The 22427-nt window shown below is 38.9% G+C and overlaps 2 protein-coding genes across 7 annotated transcripts; one reads left to right on the top strand and one right to left on the bottom strand.

Annotated features, from left to right (window-relative positions):
* Nucleotides 1–5771: 5771 nt before the first annotated feature.
* On the bottom strand, nucleotides 5772–8252 carry LOC103401690 (DNA-directed RNA polymerases II and V subunit 8A-like). The gene is made up of 5 exons (XM_008340404.4): nucleotides 8123–8252; nucleotides 7698–7797; nucleotides 6984–7141; nucleotides 6413–6549; nucleotides 5772–6044 (listed from the first exon to the last, which is right to left on the bottom strand). Exons 2-5 carry the CDS (start codon nucleotides 7768–7770, stop codon nucleotides 5930–5932), a joined length of 483 nt encoding a protein of 160 aa, XP_008338626.3. The 5' UTR covers nucleotides 7771–7797; nucleotides 8123–8252; the 3' UTR covers nucleotides 5772–5929.
* Nucleotides 8253–8311: 59 nt separating this feature from the next.
* On the top strand, nucleotides 8312–14565 carry LOC103401706 (MICOS complex subunit MIC60, mitochondrial-like). Of its 6 annotated transcripts, none has more exons than XM_070813532.1 (9): nucleotides 8318–9264; nucleotides 9371–9520; nucleotides 9709–9786; nucleotides 11351–11443; nucleotides 11559–11678; nucleotides 12371–12448; nucleotides 12588–12767; nucleotides 13822–13926; nucleotides 14032–14565. In XM_070813532.1, exons 5-9 carry the CDS (start codon nucleotides 11574–11576, stop codon nucleotides 14260–14262), a joined length of 699 nt encoding a protein of 232 aa, XP_070669633.1. In that variant the 5' UTR covers nucleotides 8318–9264; nucleotides 9371–9520; nucleotides 9709–9786; nucleotides 11351–11443; nucleotides 11559–11573; the 3' UTR covers nucleotides 14263–14565. The 6 variants fall into 6 exon arrangements, with proteins under 6 accessions (XP_070669635.1, XP_070669633.1, XP_070669630.1 ...); XM_070813529.1 differs by having other exon boundaries at nucleotides 11550–11678; XM_070813533.1 differs by having other exon boundaries at nucleotides 8331–9264; nucleotides 9371–9513.
* Nucleotides 14566–22427: the final 7862 nt, after the last annotated feature.

Below are 22427 nucleotides of genomic sequence, written 5' to 3'. Positions count from 1 at the left end.
GCAGCGGCGCAGTGGTGAGGAGAACAGAGGAGGACGTCGCCGCCGCCAACGAAAACCACCAAGTGTTCATAGCCTTAACACTTGTTCCTTCGCTGCAACTTTAGGCTTCGCTGGAGCTGCTACTTTCTTCCTTGGCTTGTTTCTTCTTATCTCCGCTTTGATCCCCCATTTCCAGTATCCCACTATAAAGGGCTCCGTCGATTTCACAAAAATACTACTTTACAATAAGCAAATAAATCAAATCAAAGTTTAATTCTTTAATTATTCTTGCGGGTTCCAGGCAATTGGTCTATTGATCATCCTGAATCAGATCTGCACAACCTCTTTTGCTCACAATTTCTGAGCTTTAAACAATCTAGGGTTTCGAAAATAATCGGGAAAGAAAATGAGAAGTTGGGAAATCGGTCCTGGGTTCGGCCGAGAGGAGATGGGAGATCGAAGACGCCCTGGGAGTGGCCTTCGAAGGTCTGGGCGACGGAGATGGTGGGAGTGGATGAGTCATCGGGGAAGCAGAGAAGATTGGCTGCGGAGCAGAACTCAGGCAGCCGAGTCGAGAGGCTGTTCTGAGCCGCTAGCTTCGCGAAAGCCGCCGAGTCCACCGTGTTCAATGGCGAGGCCTTCGAGAGCAAAAACGATGGCTTCTCCGCATCGTTCCGGACCTCTTTGTTCTTTCCCCAGAGTAGAATACCACAAAAACATTTTTTCTCAACCTTCTCTCCTGAAACAGGATCAATCACGGGATTCTCAACAACAGTCGGCCTCAGAAAAACGTTACCCCGAGTAGCTCGAAATTTCAAATCCTAAAGGCTTTTCCCTAGAAACAAGACCAGTGAGAAATCCTAACTTAACTTGCTTTGGTGGTATTTGAACTGGATGAGGCCGAGGTCGTCGAGATGAGAGACGGTAAGGTGAGCGGACTCGATGGGGATGATGATCTGGACGAGCTGCATCGGCTCCGACCTGAACAGATCCATCGGAGGACAGCACTCTCCCATTCTCTCTCTCTTCTCTCTCTCCTCTCCGGATCGAAAGGGGAGCTCTAGGAACCGGCTGAAGACATGGGGGAGACGGCGGATCTCCTCGATGACTATGGATTTGAGTTGGGCCTGGGTCGATTTGCCACCAGCGATCGCATTAGGATCCCCATCTCGAACGGAGCAATCCTGTCGTCGTTGTCAATGTCGAAGAGTGTGAACGCCTGCGGAAAAAGCTCAGGAATGGAGATGGAGAAGTTGGGTTTGGGTAGAGACTTTGAGAGCTGGGCTTGGATTTGGGCCAGTGGTATCCGGCTGCATCGATTGAGATGAAGATGATGATGGCACTGGGCCGGCCCATGGCATTTGGTGAGCTTGGTGAGAGCTGGACTTAGGCCTGCTATATATAAAAATATATATTATATATAATTTTTTGTTATTGTTTTTTTTTTTTTTTGTAAATACATAATAACATATGTATTCATTTTTTTTCTTTTTGTAATAAAATTGACTCTATTTAATAAAACATTTTTTTTTATTTTGATGTGACTGAACTCGAAAAATTGAACATTCGAGCTGCCTACGTACCCCTCCAAAGAAGAGATCAAGTCGTAACGTAGTTCAAATACATACATATTTTTGGTATTTTCTTTTTGTGCCGTTTGTAGTTTCAGCTCGTGCAGGCAAAGAGTGTTGGTGTCGTTTGCAGTTTCAACTCGTGCAGACAAGGAGCTTTTGGTGCCGTGTTACAGTTTCAGCTCATGCAGGCAAGGAGCGTTTGGTGTCGTTTGCAGTTTCAACTCGTGCAGACAAGGAGCATTTGGTGTTGCCTTTTATGCTCGTGCGGATCAGGAGCGTTGATGTCGCCTTTTATGCTCGTGCGGATCAGGAGCGTTGTGCCATGCAGTTTAGGCTCGTGCAAGCGAGGAGCTTCGTGTCCTACAGTTTAGGCTCGTGCGGACAAGGAGCTTTGTGAATTTGTCAAATGATCTGGGATAGTTGTTCCTCGCAATTTTCATAGCAAAGAGTCTTGACCGAGTGATTGAAGAAGTCTTCAGGAAAGAAATCATGCATCGTGATGGGGATGAACGATCTATGTGTCGAAATTTCATCATCTTCAACACGTTCACGTTGCTTTGAAGGTTGACAAGAGCTGCTTTGCCCCCTTTCCGATTGGCGGACTTGTGGAGGAGACGTATGGTTCTTGTGCAATTTCTTAGGAGTAACTTGAGTCCATCCTTCAACTTTGCTTGTCTTGGAGGATGCCCCCAGCGGTTGAAGTGAAAACTTTGAGTCGGAAGAGCCAAAAGTGATGGTGGTATTGTTTGACTTCACCACATCGTCAAGATCTAGCTCGATGATTCCTTTCTGAGCCAGCTTCATGATGAGATCTTTCAGCACGAAGCACTTTTCTGTCGGATGACTGATGAAGCGGTGGAATTTACAGTATCTTGGACTGTCGGTACGATTCATCTCTTCCGGCCGTCTGCACTCAGGCAAACTGATCACCTTCTTGTCCAACAGGTCATCTAGCATGGCAACCACATCAGAGTCGGGGAATGGATAAGTCTTCTCCTCAAGCTCCTTCAAAGTACGTCTACGTATCTCTTGATCATGAAAAGCTTCGGTTTGAATCGCCTTGCCTCGTGTGGATATTTTGACGGGAGATGTGTTGACCGTCATCGCTTCCTTGGTGGGTTTCCATGCAGCATTTTTCACCTTTGTCCCAAGAACTTTGTCGTTCTTGTAGTCGGCGATCGGTTCTTTCTTCCCATAATGGGCGATGCTCAACTCCATGTCATGGGCGCGAGTGGCCAATTCCTCGAAAGTCCGCGGTTTAATGCCTTGAAGGATGTATTGCAAACCCCATTGCATGCCTTGGATGCACATCTCGATTGAAGAGGTTTCCGAGAGCCTGTCTTTATAGTCGAGGCTTAGAGTGCGCCATCTGTTGATGTAGTCAATGACTGGCTCGTCCTTCCACTGTTTTGTGCTCGTTAGCTCTAGCATGCTCACAGTGCGGCGGGTGCTATAGAAGCGGTTGAGGAATTCTCGCTCTAATTGTTCCCAGCTGTTGATGGACTCAGGTTCTAGGTCTGTGTACCACTCAAATGCGTTTCCTTTCAGCGAGCGCACAAACTGCTTGGCGAGGTAATCCCCTTCGGTTCCTGCATTGTTGCAAGTTTCAACGAAGTGGGCAACGTGCTGTTTCGGGTTTCCCTTTCCATCAAATTGCATGAACTTTGGTGGTTGATAACCCCTCGGCATCCTTAAGACGTCGATCTTCTTTGAATACGGCTTTGAGTACAACCCAGAGGTATTTGAGCTCCCTTCATACTGTGCCTTGATGGTGTTGGTGATCATCTCTTGTAGCTGCTGGATAGAAAGAGATCCCATGAGTGCCGCTGCTTGGTCTGGCTCCGGCTTCACATCTTTTTTCTCCACATGAGGCTCATCTTCTTCGTCATCTCTTCTCTTTAGTGGATCATTCTCTGGGTCGGGGTTCTCGTCGTCTTGTGGCTCCAGTCGGCTGACGAGTGCAGCGATTTGCAAGTCTTTTTCTTCAACAATCCGTGTTAGCCTTGCGATCGCTTCATTCATTTGAGCCAGTTGTTCTTCGATGGAGGTAACGCCGATGGTCATGACTTGTGCAACCAATAGACGTGACTTTCCTTTAGACATCCAAGATGTTGACGAAGAACGTCGTTGGCTGTTTTGGGATGTCATTTTGTGTGCCTCAGCAGCATGCTTCAGTGCCCCCCGCGAGGTCAGGTTGATGACAGACTCACACCTTTGATGCTCCTCTTGTTCTTTTAGCGGCACCAACTTTGAAGTGGCATGTTGAGGAGCGGTTGCGGCGTCAATGGATTGTCCGTTTGCGGCAGAAGTGCTTATGATCCATCCCTCAGTGGTTGCGAGAACAGCTTGTCCCTTACTTGATGCCATTGACTTTGAGGTGTGTTTGGATTCCTTGAACGGAGAAAGAGATGAGAGGTAGATATGATCCCACCGGGCGTGCCAATTTGTGAACACGGAAATTTCCTAAAACGAAAGAGACAAGAACAACGTGCACAAACAAATATTTGTATTTGATGATTTTGGGTTACAATCTCTCTCTAATTTGATCCTCTGATTTGATCTCCGTAAGGTGTGTATTTGTGGATGTGTGATTGATCCAAGGGCCGTTGAGGCTTGATCCTGGATGAACTGTTGGAAGTTTCTTCAAGGGGCCGTGGGCTTGATCTTTGAAGGTGGATTTGAGCGGATCTTCAAGGAGCCGTTGGGGCTTGATCTTGAGTAACGGTGATGAACAGATCTTCAAGGGCTTTTGGGCTTGATCTTGAAGAAACAGTGATGAACAGATCTTCAAGGGCTTTTGGGCTTAATCTTGAAGAACGGTTGGATGTGTGTGGATTTGTCGACGTTTGTTGATCCAAAGGGCCGTTGGGGCTTGATCTTGGATGAACGGATGATGAACGATGGTGCTTTCTTCAAGGGCCGTCGGGGCTTGATCTTGAAAGAGCGATGAACGAAGAACGAAGAACGAAGAACACTTTCTTCAAGGGCCGTCGGGGCTTGATCTTGAATTGGTGGATGATTGTTGATCCAAAGGGCCGTTGGGGCTTGATCTTGGATGAACGGATGATGAACGATGGTGCTTTCTTCAAGGGCCGTCGGGGCTTGATCTTGAAAGAGCGATGAACGAAGAACGAAGAACGAAGAACACTTTCTTCAAGGGCCGTCGGGGCTTGATCTTGAATTGGTGGACGATTGTTGATCCAAAGGGCCGTTGGAGTTTGATCTTGGATGAACGATGAACGAAGAACACTTTCTTCAAGGGCCGTCGGGGCTTGATCTTGAATTGGTGGATGATTGTTGATCCAAAGGGCCGTTGGGGCTTGATCTTGGATGAACGATGAACGAAGAATGAAGAACACTTTCTTCAAGGGCCGTCGGGGCTTGATCTTGAATTGGTGGATGATTGTTGATCCAAAGGGCCGTTGAGGCTTGATCTTAGGATGAACGATGAACGAAGAACGCTTTCTTGATTCTTCGGGAACCTGGATGCTTGGGAGCTTCGGAGTTTCAGAGCTTCAGAGCTTCAAGAGTTTTGCCTAATGATTTTGGTTCTTTTCTTTGAATGAATTAGCCTTCTATTTATAGAATTTTCCAAGGCCTAATTTTGAATATAATATTCCAGATGAAATAAATCGTTTCTGCCAGGTGTTGACACGTGTCTTGTTTGATGACTTTTCCAACTTATTTTGATTTTTTGTTTAGACACACACTACGTGTAAAATTTATGTAATACATGAGCGTTGAAACTTTGATTTATCGGTCAACATTTATTTACCGAAATTTCGATGTCTACAGTTGTTTTTATTGAAGCTTCACATACAAGTGATTTTAACATATATTTAAAATAAAAAAATAAAAAACCTCTCCCACTCCCATGTTCTCTCCCTCTCTCATTTCCTTTTTTTTTTAAAAAAAAAAAATATTTACACACACAAAGTATGTAGACATATGCTAGTAACGATTGTGAAAGGATTGTCTTTTAAGACATACAACCAACTAGGGCTAGATTTAAAACTGAAAAACCAGCCGCCCTAATAGGAAGTTTTACAACTTACAATTGTACTAATGCTAGAAAGACTAAATTTAAAAACAAAATTTGCAAACTAAACGAAGTCTCGCCAATAAGTAATAAACCAATCATCAACTTTCATGTATTTTAATTTCCAAAATTTTGTTTACAAATTTAACTTCCCTAGCATGCAATATGAACTCAAAAAATTGGTTCACCAAGAAAAACATATATCAGAAAATTGCAAAGTTGCAACATTAGCAGCGTTAAAGAAACGCAAAAGTTGAATTCGACCTATTTAAAAGGGTATAAAGTAACAGCAATGTAGAGGTTTCAAAAGCCACACTATTCAATCATGCGAGGAGTCTCACATCAATTTCCTGATAAGCAAAAATAAGTTCTGATCAATCTTAAACTTAGTACAACTCGAAGGATCTCCTTTCAGCATCATCTGAAGCCCACCAAATGAAGCGTATACCTCCCTGAAGCCAATCACATAAACCCAGTCAAAATGCATGTTAGTAAGATGACCGCAAGGCCGTTAAACAATTAAAACAAATTCATCTCTTTTTGCTCACAATTTGTAAGAGGACAGCAATATACCAGAGATCAAATGGATCTTGACCTAAATGTGATTTTTAAAACAAGAGCGCTACTTGCATATATCATAAGCAATCCCTAAATGATATCCAAAAAAATGAACCCCCACTAAACCAGACACACGTCAGTAACGTTCACTCTGCGTAATTGAGAGTGTGTCTGTGCGCGTATGTTGTGTCATGAGCTCAACTTGCAAACAAGAAACTTCAAAGGTTGCAAGAAAAGATAGTTTGAACAATATATCACGTACACTTTGACCTCAGTCTTTGAACCTTCATCTGAAGCCTTGGGTTTTCCTTTTGAAGATTCTGAACTTGCTGTTGACATTTTGTACAGCAATCCATGCATAATATATTCAAATTTGTCAGCAAGAGATTTCTGCTCAACCTGCCAAAAGGTAGCAGTATTCAGGAATATGCTCAAATCTGGTAATTTTAACACAATATACAAAATGGAACAGGATATTATTCTTACTCGTCTTCTCTACTGACAGAGATCATGGGAAAGTAAGAGAATCAGACATGAACATGTCAATGGAATGTTTTACTATAAGCCCTCAACTTTGTATACTACAAGCCATTTGAAATTTTACTGGCACTAGTCTATTCTGCCCTTTGCTTCCCTTACTGAAACATGTGAAGACACATGCACATGTGCCCAGTTTTCAATCTACCAACCCGCGAGATTACATCAGAGTTCAAATTTTGGAGGTCAAAATATTAGTACGAGGAGAGGAAAAATCCTACCCATTCTCAAAGTTATAATATATTTCCACTTCAAAAGGAACATCGGACACTAGAAATCAATGCAAAGTAGAGTACCTGTCCACGTTTTCCAGTAACAGGTGCTCCGGTCCACTCAAGTGTGGGAGACAGCACCATCAAGAACTTCTCCTTTACATGCATAGGATATATTTCCGTATTCACATCTAGGAGCAGCAACACATCATGCTTCTCACTCTGTGCTACAATCCGGGAAACTAAAGAAACACATATCAAAATTAAGCAGAGCACCAAAGAGCATTAGAATATTTTTCAGACAAGTCGAAAGCTTTATAGATCATGCCATTGCCAAGCCAAACTAACAGTGTGAAAAGGCGTTTTCCAACGATGTGGGGCAATTAATTACGCGAGGGCAATGTCCAAACCCCAAAGGATTGACCACTAAAAAGAGCGGAGAATAAATTTCGACATATTTACAAATAGCAAAATTCATTCTAGTAAATCAATTAACAAATAAAACTGAATTCTCATTTGTTATGTTGATTTGAATATAGACCTCAGTTCAGTTCATTGAAGTATAAACACGATAGAAATCAATTCTATGACGTGTAAAAAAGAAATACAATGTCCACACACACATTTAACAACAACGAGACTCGAGTAATGCATATGAGGACCATAATTATGCTAAAAGAGGATTAGATGGAAATAAATTTCAGAAGCAGGTAAATGCATCTGGTGAAGATTGGAAAAACTGAATGAAATTGTCTGGCACTGGCAAGTGGCAATGACGAGAGAGAGAGAGAAGCAAACCTTTGTCAAATTTTTTGCCATCTGGGTCCACTTTCTCAATGCTAAATATATCATCAAACAGGAAATCAACCATTCTTACCCAAGTTTGTCAAAGTTACACCTACACAATCATGAAATAAAATGAAATTAAAGCCTCATAAAACAGTAAAAAGAATGATACTCGAAGTTGAAGCTACCTAACAAATGCACAAAAGTGGTTCTGGGTTTCTCCTAAAACTCAAATCCCAGTTGCAGAAACATAAAAGCATCTAAATTCAAGCAACTCCAAACCACACTCAACAACTAACAAAAACCCATATGGAATGGAAGAAAATTACCCAAAAACACAGACCTTTTCTGAAACTATTCAAGTGAGAGAGACAGAGAAAGAACCCACAAAATTAAATGCACAGAGAGAGAGAGAGAGGTAGTTAGGTTAGGGTTACCGAGCTCAGAGATGGAGAGGACGAGCGAGTGAGAAGCCGCTGAGGAAGAATTAGGAGTTGGGCGGGAGAGAGAGAGAAGGGCGCGAGATGTACTTAGGGCTTCTTCCTTATTTATTTACGTACACAGCCCAGACCAAAACGATTCGTTTTGCCACTTTATTAGTTTGCCACTCGGCTCCTTCACGGTTCACCTCCACCTCCACCACCAGCCCCACTAGAACGAACCCCTTTCTTTCGGGACCGTCGTCCGCTGACTCCTCACGTGCTCCGACCTTTCATCAAACATCTTCACTTCAGCGCCCTCTCTCTCTCTCTCTCTCCAGAAATCCATGTTGCGAAGGTCAATTCTGTAGATTGCATCTCGTCGTGGACTTAGAAGAAGGATTCCGAGGCCGATTACAAGGGAATTCTCTGCCGCAGCCTCCAGAACTTCCTCCCACCACCCTGGAGGTGCACCCAATCCGCCGCCGCCGGGAAAAGGCGGTTCCAGTGCCAAAATTTTCCTCGGAAGCGCTGCTGTTGGTGCTGGGTTTGTGGCAGCTTACAAAACCGGGTATCTAGACCCAATTTTCGGTGCGAAAGAGAAGAGTGATTCGGTTAAGGATGCCGCCATTGGTTTCGAGGATCACAAACATGTAGGAGAAGAAAAACATGATGAAGAAAGAGCTGGCATTGCTGAGGAGAAGGTGGAAACGCAGTCGGATGTTCCCAATGTTGAGGGTTTGAGTGGAATTAATGGCGAAAACCCGCAGTCTTAGGTGGCTGATGGTAATAAACCGGAGAGTGACATCACAAGTGAGAAAGGTTGGCCAGAGTATTCCCAAAATGCGAATCTTGGGTCATCATCTGAAGGGAATGTAGACGTGAAGAGTGCAGAAGAAGAAACAAGTTATATCACAAGAGTTATGAGTAAAAACAATGGTCAATTGGACATTAACATGGAAGAGAGCTTATTTGAAAGGGTTTTAAATGAAGTTGCGTTTGGCGAAACTTTGTTTTTACAGGTTGCATTAGGTATTGGTGAAGAGCCATCAGGTTCTCTCCTCAAGGCATATCATCTGAAGGATGGGGCCAACGAAAGCATCGAATTTACTAATAGGCAGGATGGTAATGAATACGATAGCTTTCCTAATGAAAAAGAGGTAATTATAAGCAATTTGTGTTCGTCGTTTGATGCATATGGATGTTGCAATATTAAAAGGGAATGTCCAATTGTACTCTCTGAATTCTGTTTCTCTAAATTAATAGGCGCTCAATGTAATCAAAGGGCTAAACGATGCTTACATATCCAAAGATGAAAAGTTAGTTCTTGACTTCTTACAAGCCATTCATACCGCTGAGAAAAGGCAAGCGGAGTTAGATGCTAATGTTTTTTCAGAAGAAAAGAGAAGGTTAAAGGTTTCTACTATTACTTACAAGAATTTATGGTTCGCTTTTCTTTATAAGATTGACTAGATTGTCGTGGGGAACTCCGTACTATTCATAAATTTACAAGAATTTATGGCTCACTTTCGTTTATAAGATGGGCTAGAGTATTGCGGGGAGTTCTGTACTATTCATAAATTTGACTACCTAGCTCACCACAGGAGAAGTATGAAAAGGAACTAAAGGATGCTGGGACTAGGGAACTGATGCTTGCAGAAGAGGCAGCAATGCTAGACAAGGTTCAAGAGTTCTCTCATATATATTATTTGTTTTATTTTCAATGGACTATCTTCTCTTGCTTTCTCATTTGGAGCCTTGACTGGGAGGACACCTTGTATAAACTGTGTCTGCATGAGTTGTTAATTATTGACGGACATTTTGCATCACATTTTTTATTCCCTCACGGGTATTTTGCACCCGCTTGGGAATAAGTCTTTGGTGTATTATTAAGAATTTTGAACTATGAAGTATTAGTATTTCAATACAGACTCAAAAAGTTTGGAGTACTACAATTGTTGATGCACAAAACCAGAAGGTCTTGGAACAACGTAAATCGGACCGTGAATCTGCAAGAAAGTAAAGAACACACGATGTATCGTGGTTCACCCCAATGTTTGGGCTACGTCTACACTGATGTTGATCGTATTTCTCTGTAACTGTATGTATGGATTACAAGTATGAGGGGGAGTCCCCCAAAGAAAGAGAGAGTTTGAGAGAGTTTCTCTGTTTGTGAGCCTTGTGGCTTTGTATGTGAGGATGAGACCTGAGGATTGTGAGGGTGAGGAGACCCTTTTATAGACTAAGGGCTCCTCCCCTTTTACATGAATCATGGGCTCAATGTCTGTAAGCCCAAGTAACGAGGCCCAATATAATATGGTACCAACGTAGTCCCCTAAGTCTTCAGTCAAAAGAGTCTTTTGGCTGGAGACTTGAAATTCAGTCCATGTGTGGGCTAAAGTAACTAGATGTCGTCTAAAACTGATACTCGATATAGGGCGGTGCTCAATGTGAAACGATGCTCAACTAGAAGTAGCACATGTTGCGAGGCTGCACAGCTTGTGGCTTATGTTGCCTTGGTTGGCTCGGCTTGTGGCGTTGAAGATGAGGGAGTCCCTTTTATAGAATAAGGGCTCGCTCCTCAATACATATGATGGGCTAGAGTTGATGTTTGCGGGGAGGCGATTGCTTAGCAGGCGGCGATGCTCTTTAATGATGGTGAGGGAGTCCCTTTTATAGACTAAGGATTCGCTCCTCAATACATAAATAATGGGTTAGGAGTGATACTCGTGGCGAGGCGGTTGCTCAGCTGGCGGCGATGCTCTCTAATGAAGGTGAGGGAGTCCCTTTTATAAAATAAGGTTCACTAGCACAAAGTTTGAAGTACTCCATGCAAGACGAAATGACCATGCATGTTGACCTGTTTTACTAGTCATTCCATTGTTTCACTAGCACAAAGAAGCCTTTTGTCTTCTTGTGAAGATTCTAGTCTGTTATTTATTGTACTTATCTCATATGCACGGAAAAGATGCATATTTTCGGCCTAGAAAATGATAATTTCTTTGCATGAAACCTATAGGAGGACACATATCCTGTTGGAATACTAGTAGTGTAAAGCATGAGGAGTGGAGATAGGTAACCTGCATAGCACATGCATTTGCACAGAGTCGCATGTATTCTTGGCCATCCCCAGACCTAGTAATCCTGATTATTCAGGACCTACAAATAGCTTTTATTTAATTCAATGTAGCTACTGTTCGTACTTTTTTTTTTAATAGGGCAATTTATAGTTCTGGTGCTTTTCAGGAATTAAAGAGAGAAAGGGCAAAAGCAGCTGCTGCACTCAAGTCACTTAAATAAAAGCTTGAAGAGACATATAAGACAGAACTTGAGCACAAGGTGCACAATTGCTTTGGTGCTGTCATTTTTTTATTTTATTATATCTTTTTGTCTTTATGGTGCATCAGCATATTATGACTGGTAGATTGAAATTGATTTTTTGAAGTAAATGCAGGAAAGTGAAGCAGAGATGAAGTTAAAAAAGGTTGAGGAATTAGCAAAAGCGGGATTGGCAGCAGCAATTGCAAGAGAGAAGACATCCCAAATTGAGAAAATGGCCGAAGCAAATCTTCATGTAAGATTACTACTCAAGTCACCTTAGGATAGATCAAAACACCTAAATGTGGATTTATGGTCCTAATTTTGTGTTTATTTGTATTTGAACTGTCTGAAAAGGACAAAGTTTTAATGAAGATTGTAACTCTGATTTTTTTGAGAGAATTTGAATCCAGAATTTTTTTTTGTTGCCTACAACAATTGCTTGTAAAGTACTGCTCAGAAAATGAACTCGGTTCACCCATGTCAGTGCTTACATGAAGTTTGTATTTTAGGAAAGGAACAAAAACAATTAGGGGGAAGTGTAATAGATGCCGACACACAATTTTTTTTTACAGAAGATCCCTTTTTCCTTTGTCAAAAAATGAAATGCAACTCCAATTTTGCTGGCCACAAATTTATTGGTGTAAAATGCTCTAGCTATTTATGCATATGCATCAAATTTTTGGTCCCTTTTTTTCTATATCATAAGCTTATCTTGAGGACTGAAAATTCATAAAAGAATTAGTAAATGAAATCAGATCTAATGGTCCCCGTATGATCCTTTCAGAGGATTAAGGCATGCAGGCTTCAATTTTATACAACTTTGAGTTAGTAACTGATGCATCTAGCTTAAATAGATTCGTAGTGCGACTGTGTGTATGAATGCCTCTAATTAGTGATTGACGACTTCGTGCACTACAAAATCTGATGTTTAGGTTCTTTTTGTAGATAAATGCCTTGTGTGTGGCATTCTGTGCAAGGTCTGATGAAGCTCGTCAGACTCACTCTGCTCACAAGTTTGCTTTGGTAATTATTATATTATCTTTCGTGCTTCCTTTTTATTTATTTAGAAGAGAACATATTTTATTCATACCATCATCAGTGATTCTTCAAGCCCTTAAGTTTTATCTATCAACGATATGTGTTGTGATTGTGGGTATTGCAGGGAGCACTTGCACTAGATGATGCACTTTCAAAAGGATTACCAATCGAGAGAGAAATAGAGGCTCTGCAAACTTATCTTGAAGGTATTGATAAAGATTCAATTTTGGATGTTGTCCTATCATCTCTTCCTGAAGAAACTCGAAGAAATGGCACAGATACCTTATTGCAATTGAATCAGAAGGTTAGTAGTTATTTTCTTACTTCTCCACGTATTTCCTAGAGGAGATCATTACCCTTATGATCAACTGTCAAATCTTATCACCCTTCTGTAACCGTTTACTTTTACTGTTGAACTTGGATTTGGTCCGCTCAACTAATGGCAAAGACTGACCATACCTGTTTATATGGTTGATGGAAGGAATTATTTTCTTCCTGGAAAGTTTGATTGCACAACAATGACCTGCTATTAATTCATTGCATGTCTAAGTTTTTTTGACATAAAGATTGTTAAAATTATGCTCAAGTGTTGCCTCAGAAGTCATACATCGTTTTAGAGCAACAGGCTACAGATGCATAACATCTTTAAGTTACTAACCCATGAAAGATGACTGGTCAGACTTTCAGGTTGAATTGCTTTATAAATATGCATTCCAAACTGTTGATGAGATGTTATCTACTAAATTCTTTGTTTATTAGCAAGGATTTTGAGGAAATTCCCCTATCTGCCATTTTTAAGACATGACTTTTGGAATTATCCAGGCTGATATTGTTAAAGTTTTGTTGTAGACTAGGATCTTTTTAATCTATTGCCTATAAACTGTTTTATGAAGTTGACCAAAATGCATCACTTCTTATACCCTGAATATTTGACGAAGTCATGCCTTGTTTCTAATATATTTTTTGGTTGTGAAGATATGTAAGACTAAAATTTACCATGCTTTATTGAGGATGCATCGACTAAACTTTTCAAATAATTCTTAAATGTTTGTTTAGTCACCTGAGTTCCATTTTTTTTAAGATTGTAAATTTGTCTTGGCTCTTTCCTTAGTAGGTGCATAAAGGTACAGGTTCAGTGCGAGCAATATCCTGACTTAGTGAAAATCTATATGAAAAATGGATGAGATATTAATTGAAGTTGCTGATACATGAGTTCTCGGCATTTTTATTATGACCTATGAAGTTCTATGAACTGAAAATAGTTGAGTGCTTCAAGTTCTGATTGGTGAAATCTGGAAATCATAGTATGGATGGGTTACACCTAGTGCTGTATTTGTTGAACTTAACTCTTGGTGCAGTTTGATGCCTTGAAAGGGACAGTACGGCACCTCAGCTTAATTCCTCTTGGTAGTGGTGGCGGCATTTTGGCGCATTCCTTGGCACATATTGCATCCTGGTTGAAGGTAAGTAGAAATGAGGTCTGGGTCTTCGTCCTAAATCCACTAGGAATTTAGTATAAATCAACTTATTGGAGTGCTTGTTGTACTTGTCCTTGGGATTTTGTGTAGGTGAAGGAAGATGACCACTCTGGGGACGGAATTGAATCCATCATCAAGAAGGTGGAGTACTACCTTGCTGAAGGAAAGATAGCCGAAGCAGCAGAGGCATTTGAAGGAGTGAAAGGCACCCAAGCAACGGAAGTAGTGGGTGAATGGGTGAAGCGTGCTAGGAATAGGGCTATCACAGACCAAGCTCTAACACTTCTCCAATCTTATGCTACTTCCATCAGCGTTATGTAAAGTCCATTTCTGCACTACACATACAGAGCCTACCATATTAAACTGGAGGGGCTAACGCTTTGAGAGATACGTAAAATGTTTTTTGATCTAGTGTTGTAGCTCTCGATAATTGTCTAAACAAACGAATCATCCAGTTCGATGTGTTACGTGCAGAAAGAGTGAAAATGTGAGTTCTTTTCATGCAGGCTCACTGCCATGGGAAGTATCCGGATCATCCCTTTGAGTGGCATTTTGTTTCAGTTGCTACAAAGTTTTGCATATAATGGAATGATATCAGTGCTTCAGGACACTATTCAAACAGAAGCGACCAAGTTTTTGAGTAGCCATGCTATTCGTTATTTATTTGTATATACTGAATTTGTTACCATTTGGTATAAAACTAAGCAGCTGTTTGATAATATTTTTGTTTTCAGATTTTTTTTTTCGTTTTTTTTAAACTAAAAATTCTTGGTAATTATTTTTAGTTTTTAGTATTTAAAACAATGAAAGCCAGTTTAAAATTATTGATTTTTAGTTTTCATTTATAAAAAAAAAAAAAAAAAAAAAAAAAAACTTATAGTAGCTACCATACAAGTTTTTAATTTAAAAAAAAATGAGAAACTAAAAGCGAAATTATTATCAAACGGCTCTTAAAAACAATGGTCATCAAACGGCTTCTAAATTTTTGCATGCATAGCATAGTACTTTGTTTATTGGGCGATTCATTATTAAGCGATTCATGCTTACACAATTTATAAACATGACACTTGACATCCTAATCAATATGAATTAAAAACTAAAAACTCATTTTTACTTCTCAAGAAGTTTGAACTAATCTGTGTCATACAAACATTGTAGAATTATAAATTAAAAAGATACATGTGGATGAAATTATATAGCAATAATTATAAAGAGTACCGCGAGCTTTTCGTTAAAACTCTCTAAGAAAAGTTAAGGAAAACTAATGAAAATGGCTTGAAACTTTGAGTTTTAATGATAATGATAAAATAAAGAGTAAAGTGAATAGTACCAGGATTGACTTTTTAGTGTAAAAATATGGTTTTTCGTTAAAATAAACAGTACTACGAGCGTTTATTGGTAGTAAATAACTAAATATGACACTGTTCGTATGTTAGCTGCAGCCTGACACATGACATGAAGAAAGAAACATCCACGTCTGACAATATGATTCGTGTGACAGCGAAGATGATGGAGTGTGGTTGTATTACAATTAAATTACTAAATTTATTAATTAAAATTAATTGTATGTATGATTATCAATCCTAATCAGTTGAGACCCCCACCCCCCCCCCCAAAAACCCAGGACCCCACACACACACACACACAACAGTATATCAACACAAAGAGACAGAGATTTACTTCTCAACTAATTACTAAATTTTTCACACGAAGAGAAATCATGTTTTTTAAATTATGTTTCAAGATGTCAGAGTTTCTTGGTAGAGGAGTTTCTTAGTGGATGAGTGAGATTCAAAAGCTTAGAGATTCTTGGTTCAAAGCTAGGTTTTTTTTTGTAATGGTAAGATTAAGTATTCCTCATGTAAGTGGAATGTTTTATGTTCGGTGCTTGCCAAATGTAAATTTGAGTCACTTTATTACTCGTCTACTGTGAAGCTTAGCCACCTAAATTCTCTCAATGTATATTATCGTTTGTTAAAAAAACAATATATATAGGGGTGTGATATTCACACACCTCATTTTACTTCTCACACACTTTTTTAATTTTCAGCCGTCGGATCAGATGAATTAAAGAAGATCAAATGACAAAAATTATCAAGGGATGTGTGAAAAGTAAAATAAGGTGTATGGATAGCACATTCCTATATATATTTGATGGCTTGTCAAGGTAGATATGGCATATTGTGAGTTGTGACTAAAGGGACAAGAGCCCCCGGCCAAATAAATAGAGACAAAATAACAGTAAACCTAAACTATTTAATTCGATTGAATGTACAAGATCTATTAGGAAATGTTTATCACTCATCTTTAAGCATAAGTCATGACATATATATTGCAGCTTTGATTTACATCATTGTGGAAATTTTGGCAGCTGCTGAGTCTCAATCACTTTACACTTTGGAAATTAAAACTTCCAATTATTTGGTTTGCGAAAGAAAACACCAAGCTTTCACTTTGGAATCACACAAAGTGCTGCTGCTGTCGTCTCCTTCCTTGATAACTGACCAATTAGTTTTGAAGTCCTGACTTTTCCAGATGCTGGCGGATGCCGAAACAATAACATCAAGCCTGTCAAAAAGCATAGTAAGTGGGATATTTGGAGGGTAAGTTGTAGGTAAAACTGGAAATTTAGGGTTAGTTTAGGATTGCTATGTTTTTTTTTTCTCTAAAAAAATATTTTTGCTGTGCTTTAAGAATAATCAGCTGTAAAATAAAGCAGATGAGCGTTTGATTAATTGAATTTAACAGTGTCATGAGTATGAAAAGCGTTTGATAAATTGTAATGTAAAAGTGATATAATTGTATACAATGACAAAATGGACATAGTAGTAGGAGTGGGGGCAACGATAACAGTGGCAAGGATAATGGTGGTGGTGGTTGCGGTGGTGGTGGAGATAACAGCAAAGGTGGAGGTATGGTGATGGTGCTAATAGATGGATGTGGTGGTTGGGATGCAGAGTAACAATGCGGCGATGGTAGTGCCGATGGTGGCGATTCTGGTTGTGGTGGTAATGGTAACGATGGTGGTGACAATGATGGTAGTGAAAGTTGTGGTTGTGGTGACAGTGGTGGAAGTTGTGGTGGTGGTGATGACAACAATGGTGGTAGTAATGGCGGTGATGGGGTAAGGGTTAGTGTTTGTAGTGATAGGTAATAACAGTCACCTTATTCTATAAGGAATAAAATGTGTATAGAAGACTAAATAATGTAATGTCATTTCATAAAAAATTAATGAATGTACTACATCAATTGAAAATATTTACTAACGGCTCAACTCTAATTTCATAAAAAAATTACTAAAGCTAATATCTGGAGGTTATTATTTTTAAAATAAGCAGAATATTTTACTTTTGTCAAATACTTTTTTACCACTTAACTTTAAAATGAAACAATTTTTTTTGTAAAAAAAGCAATACTAAACGGGGACCTAGACTTCTTAATCTGAATTTCTCTTTTGGTAAATAAGCTTTTACTGTAAAACAATTTAGAATATCAATTTATTAAAAATCAATTTGTGAGGCATGTGCTACATAAGGACTTTAGAAAATAGGAAATGTTGAATGATAAGTAGTTATATAGTTGGATGATTCCTTATTTGGTGTATCTTACTTGTCCAATGCCACTGGTAATTGCCTTTTAATGATAAAAAAAAAAAAAAAAAGTTGCCAAAATAATTCCAGCCACCTAAGAAAGAGAAAGAGAAAGAGTATGAGATCAAGACAGACATATGTCATGATTGAATCTCTTCATCTTCCTTGTGCCTTGGCTCGGCTTTCAAGTATTCAGCCGATATTTTACTTTTGTGTTAGCACCAAAATATTATGTGTTTTGGCAAATTGCAGATTTTTTTTTTCAAAATGAAAAATTGTGGAAATCGGCAAAATACGTTTTGTAAAACAACTTTTTTGTAATAACATTTATCTCCTCATGAGAGTCTTTCTCTCCGTTTCATGAGTGTCTTTCTCGTTGTATGTGAGCTTTCAAATTTCATCCAGTAGTTTAGCCATTGATCCTCACCTTGGCAAGGGTTGGTGGCAGTCCTTTTTTTCTTTCTCGCTTTCCTTTTATCCGTCTTTGCTTGCCTACTTTTCCCCATGTTCTCCAGTAGACAACATGGGAATGGCAGGTGGACAAAGACGGAAGAAGAGGAAAGCAAGCAAACAAAGACAGATACTCGAATATCCGTGTTGTGAAATAAATTCTAATATATGTGTAATTATGTAAATCATTTGTATATGGTATTTAGGATACTAGAATATCTTTATCTCTTTATGAGTTTATTACTTACAAAGCAAGAAATTTTATCCAATTTACTATAAATAAAGGCACAGATGATGGGAAATACACTTCATAAAAATTCAACCCTTTCTTCTGTCTCTTTGCTACACCTTTTCTCTCCCTTCAGCAAAATAGGCCATAACACGTTATCAAGCACACTCTTAACGTTGTGCTAAGGAACTAAAGGATATTTTGCTATAAACCCGTTCACAAGATTCATCATTGCAATCTAGGTACTTCTAAAAACATGGTCTAAATGTTGATTGTGAGATCATGATTTTCCAGGGGCGGAAAAGGTGGACCAGGATATGAATACCTCAAAAATTTGGTCATTGACTAAACAACTCTAATCATACTAGGGTGCACAGACAGACCAGCGGTGCCACCATATCATGTATTCTGGAAAGGTAGACGAACTCTTCCGATTTCACCAAGATTGACCATTCTCGTTTGACAGATACGAAAACCTGATCCGATCAAGGATCATATAAGTTTCCTATATTCTTGGAGATTCTTATTATCTAGGGATTGACGTGCGCATCAAGTAATCATACTCCTAAGAGGATGCAATAGCTACTCTTAGATATTCTCTGGAATTCTCTTGGTTTAATACAGATTTTATATCTTAAAAAGTCTCTCTCACTCAACTAGTATAAATACACCCTTCTAGAATTCATCTTTGATAACGCAATTATCAATGAAACCTTCGCCTTTGCTCAGGATTACCTCTTCCTCTTCTTATTTTTTAATTGCTAAAAGTGTTGAAGTCTACCACCGCTCCACCTCAATGAGCTTTAACTCGAACGGAGTGAGAGGCTGAGTTTTGAGTGCCTCATTGGTCTTCCCTTGCGGGACGGCTGAGCTCCTTCTTCAACGGACTTCTTCACAGCGTTATCAAACCTATTCATCATCGTCATCTTCTTCTTCTTCTATAGTCTAGGCACTTCTGGAGTTCCAACAGAGCGAATTCTCTTTTTGTCTCCCTCGTTATTCTAGAACTGCTCGGAAATAAAAAAGTCGAAGCAATGTTTGATGATAGCATTTTGCTCCTTATGGGACCATGATTTTCTAGGGTCGGAGGAAGGCTGATCTAACTACAGCTGCCTCAGCGTTCAGCATGGACTCGATAGCTCCATGCATAAGGGAGTGTTGTGACAATTAAATCTAGCACGTGTGGTTGTGCAAATTATTAGTATCTCTTTATGAGTTCATTACTTGTTGGAATTTTTAGGTGGTATTTCAAAATACAAAATCTCATCTTAAATTTCCTTTGTTAGTTATGATTATATTAATTATATTTGATCCTTTATTCGATTTACTTTTATATCTTTGAATTATCTTTGAATTGACCATATCTTTAAAACTAACTTTCGTGATTAAACTTTTATACTACTCATTGAATGGATTTGATATCAAATTAAGTTTTGATCCCAATCTTATTTCTTGACATATGGCATTTAATTGTTTCTACTAGCTATTATTTTCAAATCGGTTGAAACAAAATTCTTCAGTTACATAGCATTGGTTTTAACGTATTGGTTAAATGATTAAATTAATTGTATAGATGTTACAATCTTTTGATTTAATTTGTTTCAATTGCCACGATTGTACATCAATTTTATGGGGCTTAGCCTCTACTATTTATACTGGCAACTACGAGTCATTTTGAGATATAAGACCATCCTTTCTATTTTCTAATCAAGTGTTTACTCTAAGAAATTATTGGTTTTCAAGTTCATTTTTCTTTTTAAGGGAAAGATTCAAGTTGTTCATTCGACTCGAGTATTGCTAATGTACGCTTACAGAGGTCAATGGGTTGTCGTATCCTGGAGGATATGGCACCATAACTTGCTACACCGAAATTCTACTATAACCTGCTACACCGAAATTTTATCTCCGAGGGGGAAATCTATTCTTAAAGTGACTTACACGCCTCAACCTAATTTTTGTTTGTGGTCAAAGAAGCATCAATTGGTTCGTGTTCGAAGGACAGTCATCAACGACATATTTTCCAACAATCTTAAGAATAGATCATAGACACTACCACTTCCGTTGCCGTTGCTACTGCTTTTGTTGCTGCTACTACTGCCTCTGTTGCTGCTACTACCAAGCTTCCTGATGTTTTCAAGATCGACACTTTTAATGGAGCCCATTTCAAACGCTGGTAAGAAAGAATTTTCTCCGCACTTGACATTATCAACCTTGCTGGCTACCTTACCAAGCCCAAGTCAAAAGAAGGCACCGACATTTATAAGAAGGATTTAGAAGAATAGGAGAAATGTAACAAAATATGTAGGCACACAATTTTGAGCACGCTTTGCAATGAGCTTTTTGATATCTATTGTTCTTACAAGACTGCAAGTGAGATTTGGGAAATTTTGAAAAAGAAGTATGTAGTTGAAGATGTTGGTACACAAAAATATACTGTTGGAAATTTCTAAAATTGACAAGGATGTGTCACTACAAATTTATGAGTTACACAAGCTCGTCAATGACTTAAAGAGTGAGGATATAGATTTGCCCAAAGTGTTCTTGCACATAAGTCTCATTGAGAAGCTCCCTGAATCATGGAAAGACTATAAGAATAACATGAAGCATAAGAAAAAACAAGTGAGTCTTGAAGATTTGATCGTGCACATTCAAATCGAAGAAAAGAACTGCATGCAAAACCAAGCTAACAAAGCCAAAGAAATTTCATCCAAAGCAAATGTTGTCGAAGGTAAGTCTTTCAAACCTTTATACAAGTCCAAGTTTCCTACTCACAATCATGGAAATAGGTTTCAATCCAGGTATGAGAACAAATTGAGGTCAACCAAAACTAACTTTGAATTCAAGAAACATGGAAACTGCTATGTATGTGGAAAACCTAGGCATCATGCACATGAAAGCAGGCATAAGAAGAGGAGTGATAACCCTGCTCGAGCAAATGTGTTTGAAGCCGAAAAACATTGTTGCTGCGGTTGTTTCCAAGGTCAACATGGTGACAAGTGCGAAAGATTGGTTGGTAGACTTTGAGGCCACTAGACATATTTGTGGAAATTGGAGTGCATTCACTTCATTCACACCAGTAGGGGATGGAGAAGAACATGTTTTTATGGGTGACTCAAGAAGTTCAAGAGTTGCTGTAAAAGGAAAGGTTCTTCTTAAACTTACTTTTGGAAAAACTTTGTCCCTTAGTGATGTACTTTTTGTGCCTAATATCCGTTACAAACTTATATCTACTGCATTACTTGGAAAGGTAGAGGTAAAAATAGTTATTGAATCTGACAAGATAGTTTTGACTGAAAATTGGGTGTTTGTTGGAAAAGGATATTGCAACCAGGGTTTATTTTTACTGAATGTTTCTGTAGTTGTTAATGGAAATACATCTACTTCTTTTACTTACTTGGTTGACTCTATTGATTTATGGCATGATAGACTTGGTAACGTGGATTTCATTTACATTAAGAAAATAAAAGATGTTGGCATGTTAACCTTGTCTGCTTGCATGAAAGATAAGAAATGTGATGTTTTTGTAGAATCAAAGGCAACTAAAAAAGACTTGTAAGTTTACACAAAGGGAGCCCGAATTACTTGGCTTAATACATAGTGACCTTGGAGATTTAAAACAAACCATGACTAGAGGAGGTAAAAGATATTACATAACTTTCATTGATGATTACTCTAGATATACAAAGGTTTATTTACTTCGTAACAAAGACGAGGCTGGAGAAATGTTCATAAACTACAAAACTAAAGTGGAGAATCAATTGAACAAAAAGATAAAAAGGTTGAGAACTGATAAAGGGGGAGGGGGAATATGAGTCTAATCTTTTTAGTTCATTCTATGAAGAGCATGGCATAATATATGAGACAACCCCATGATGTGAAAATTAAGTTGACACACAAATTAAACCCTATTGATGACAATTGTAGTATTTAAGCAAGTAGGGATCGTTCTAGACCGGGGATTAACTAGGGATGCTAATCAACACAAATAAGACTCAAAAACACTAAAGTAGACTCTATAGACTCAAAACTAACTCAAAACACTCAAAACAGCAAGTAACAATAAAAAAGACTCAATTCTAGACCTAATAAGTGATTTGGACGAAAATAGAACTTAAAAGACTCAAAAGACCAAAAGAAAACATGTTTTAACTCTAAAAACAAGACTTAAAAGCAAGGGGTTTGGTTTTGACGAAATTGAACTTTTAAAACATAAACTT

Source organism: Malus domestica, chromosome 15 (assembly GCF_042453785.1).
Source record: "Malus domestica chromosome 15, GDT2T_hap1".
Classification (NCBI taxonomy): Eukaryota; Viridiplantae; Streptophyta; class Magnoliopsida; order Rosales; family Rosaceae; genus Malus; species Malus domestica.
Note: the sequence above shows the minus strand (reverse complement) of the source record. Positions and strands in the feature narration are given on the sequence as shown.

What these genes read in the sequence shown, in the direction of transcription:
- LOC103401706 (XM_070813529.1), top strand. Translation starts at nt 11,553, where the DNA reads ATGCAGGAAAGTGAAGCAGAGATGAAGTTAAAAAAGGTTGAGGAATTA. An exon ending in CTGCTCACAAGTTTGCTTTG is followed by an intron (nt 12,449 to 12,587) that starts GTAATTATTATA and finishes TGGGTATTGCAG; the next exon opens with GGAGCACTTGCACTAGATGA. An exon ending in ATATTGCATCCTGGTTGAAG is followed by an intron (nt 13,927 to 14,031) that starts GTAAGTAGAAAT and finishes GATTTTGTGTAG; the next exon opens with GTGAAGGAAGATGACCACTC.
- LOC103401690 (XM_008340404.4), bottom strand. Translation starts at nt 7,770, where the DNA reads ATGGTTGATTTCCTGTTTGATGATATATTTAGCATTGAGAAAGTGGAC. An exon ending in TGGCAAAAAATTTGACAAAG is followed by an intron (nt 7,142 to 7,697) that starts GTTTGCTTCTCT and finishes GTGTTTCTTTAG; the next exon opens with TTTCCCGGATTGTAGCACAG. An exon ending in TTACTGGAAAACGTGGACAG is followed by an intron (nt 6,550 to 6,983) that starts GTACTCTACTTT and finishes ACCTTTTGGCAG; the next exon opens with GTTGAGCAGAAATCTCTTGC.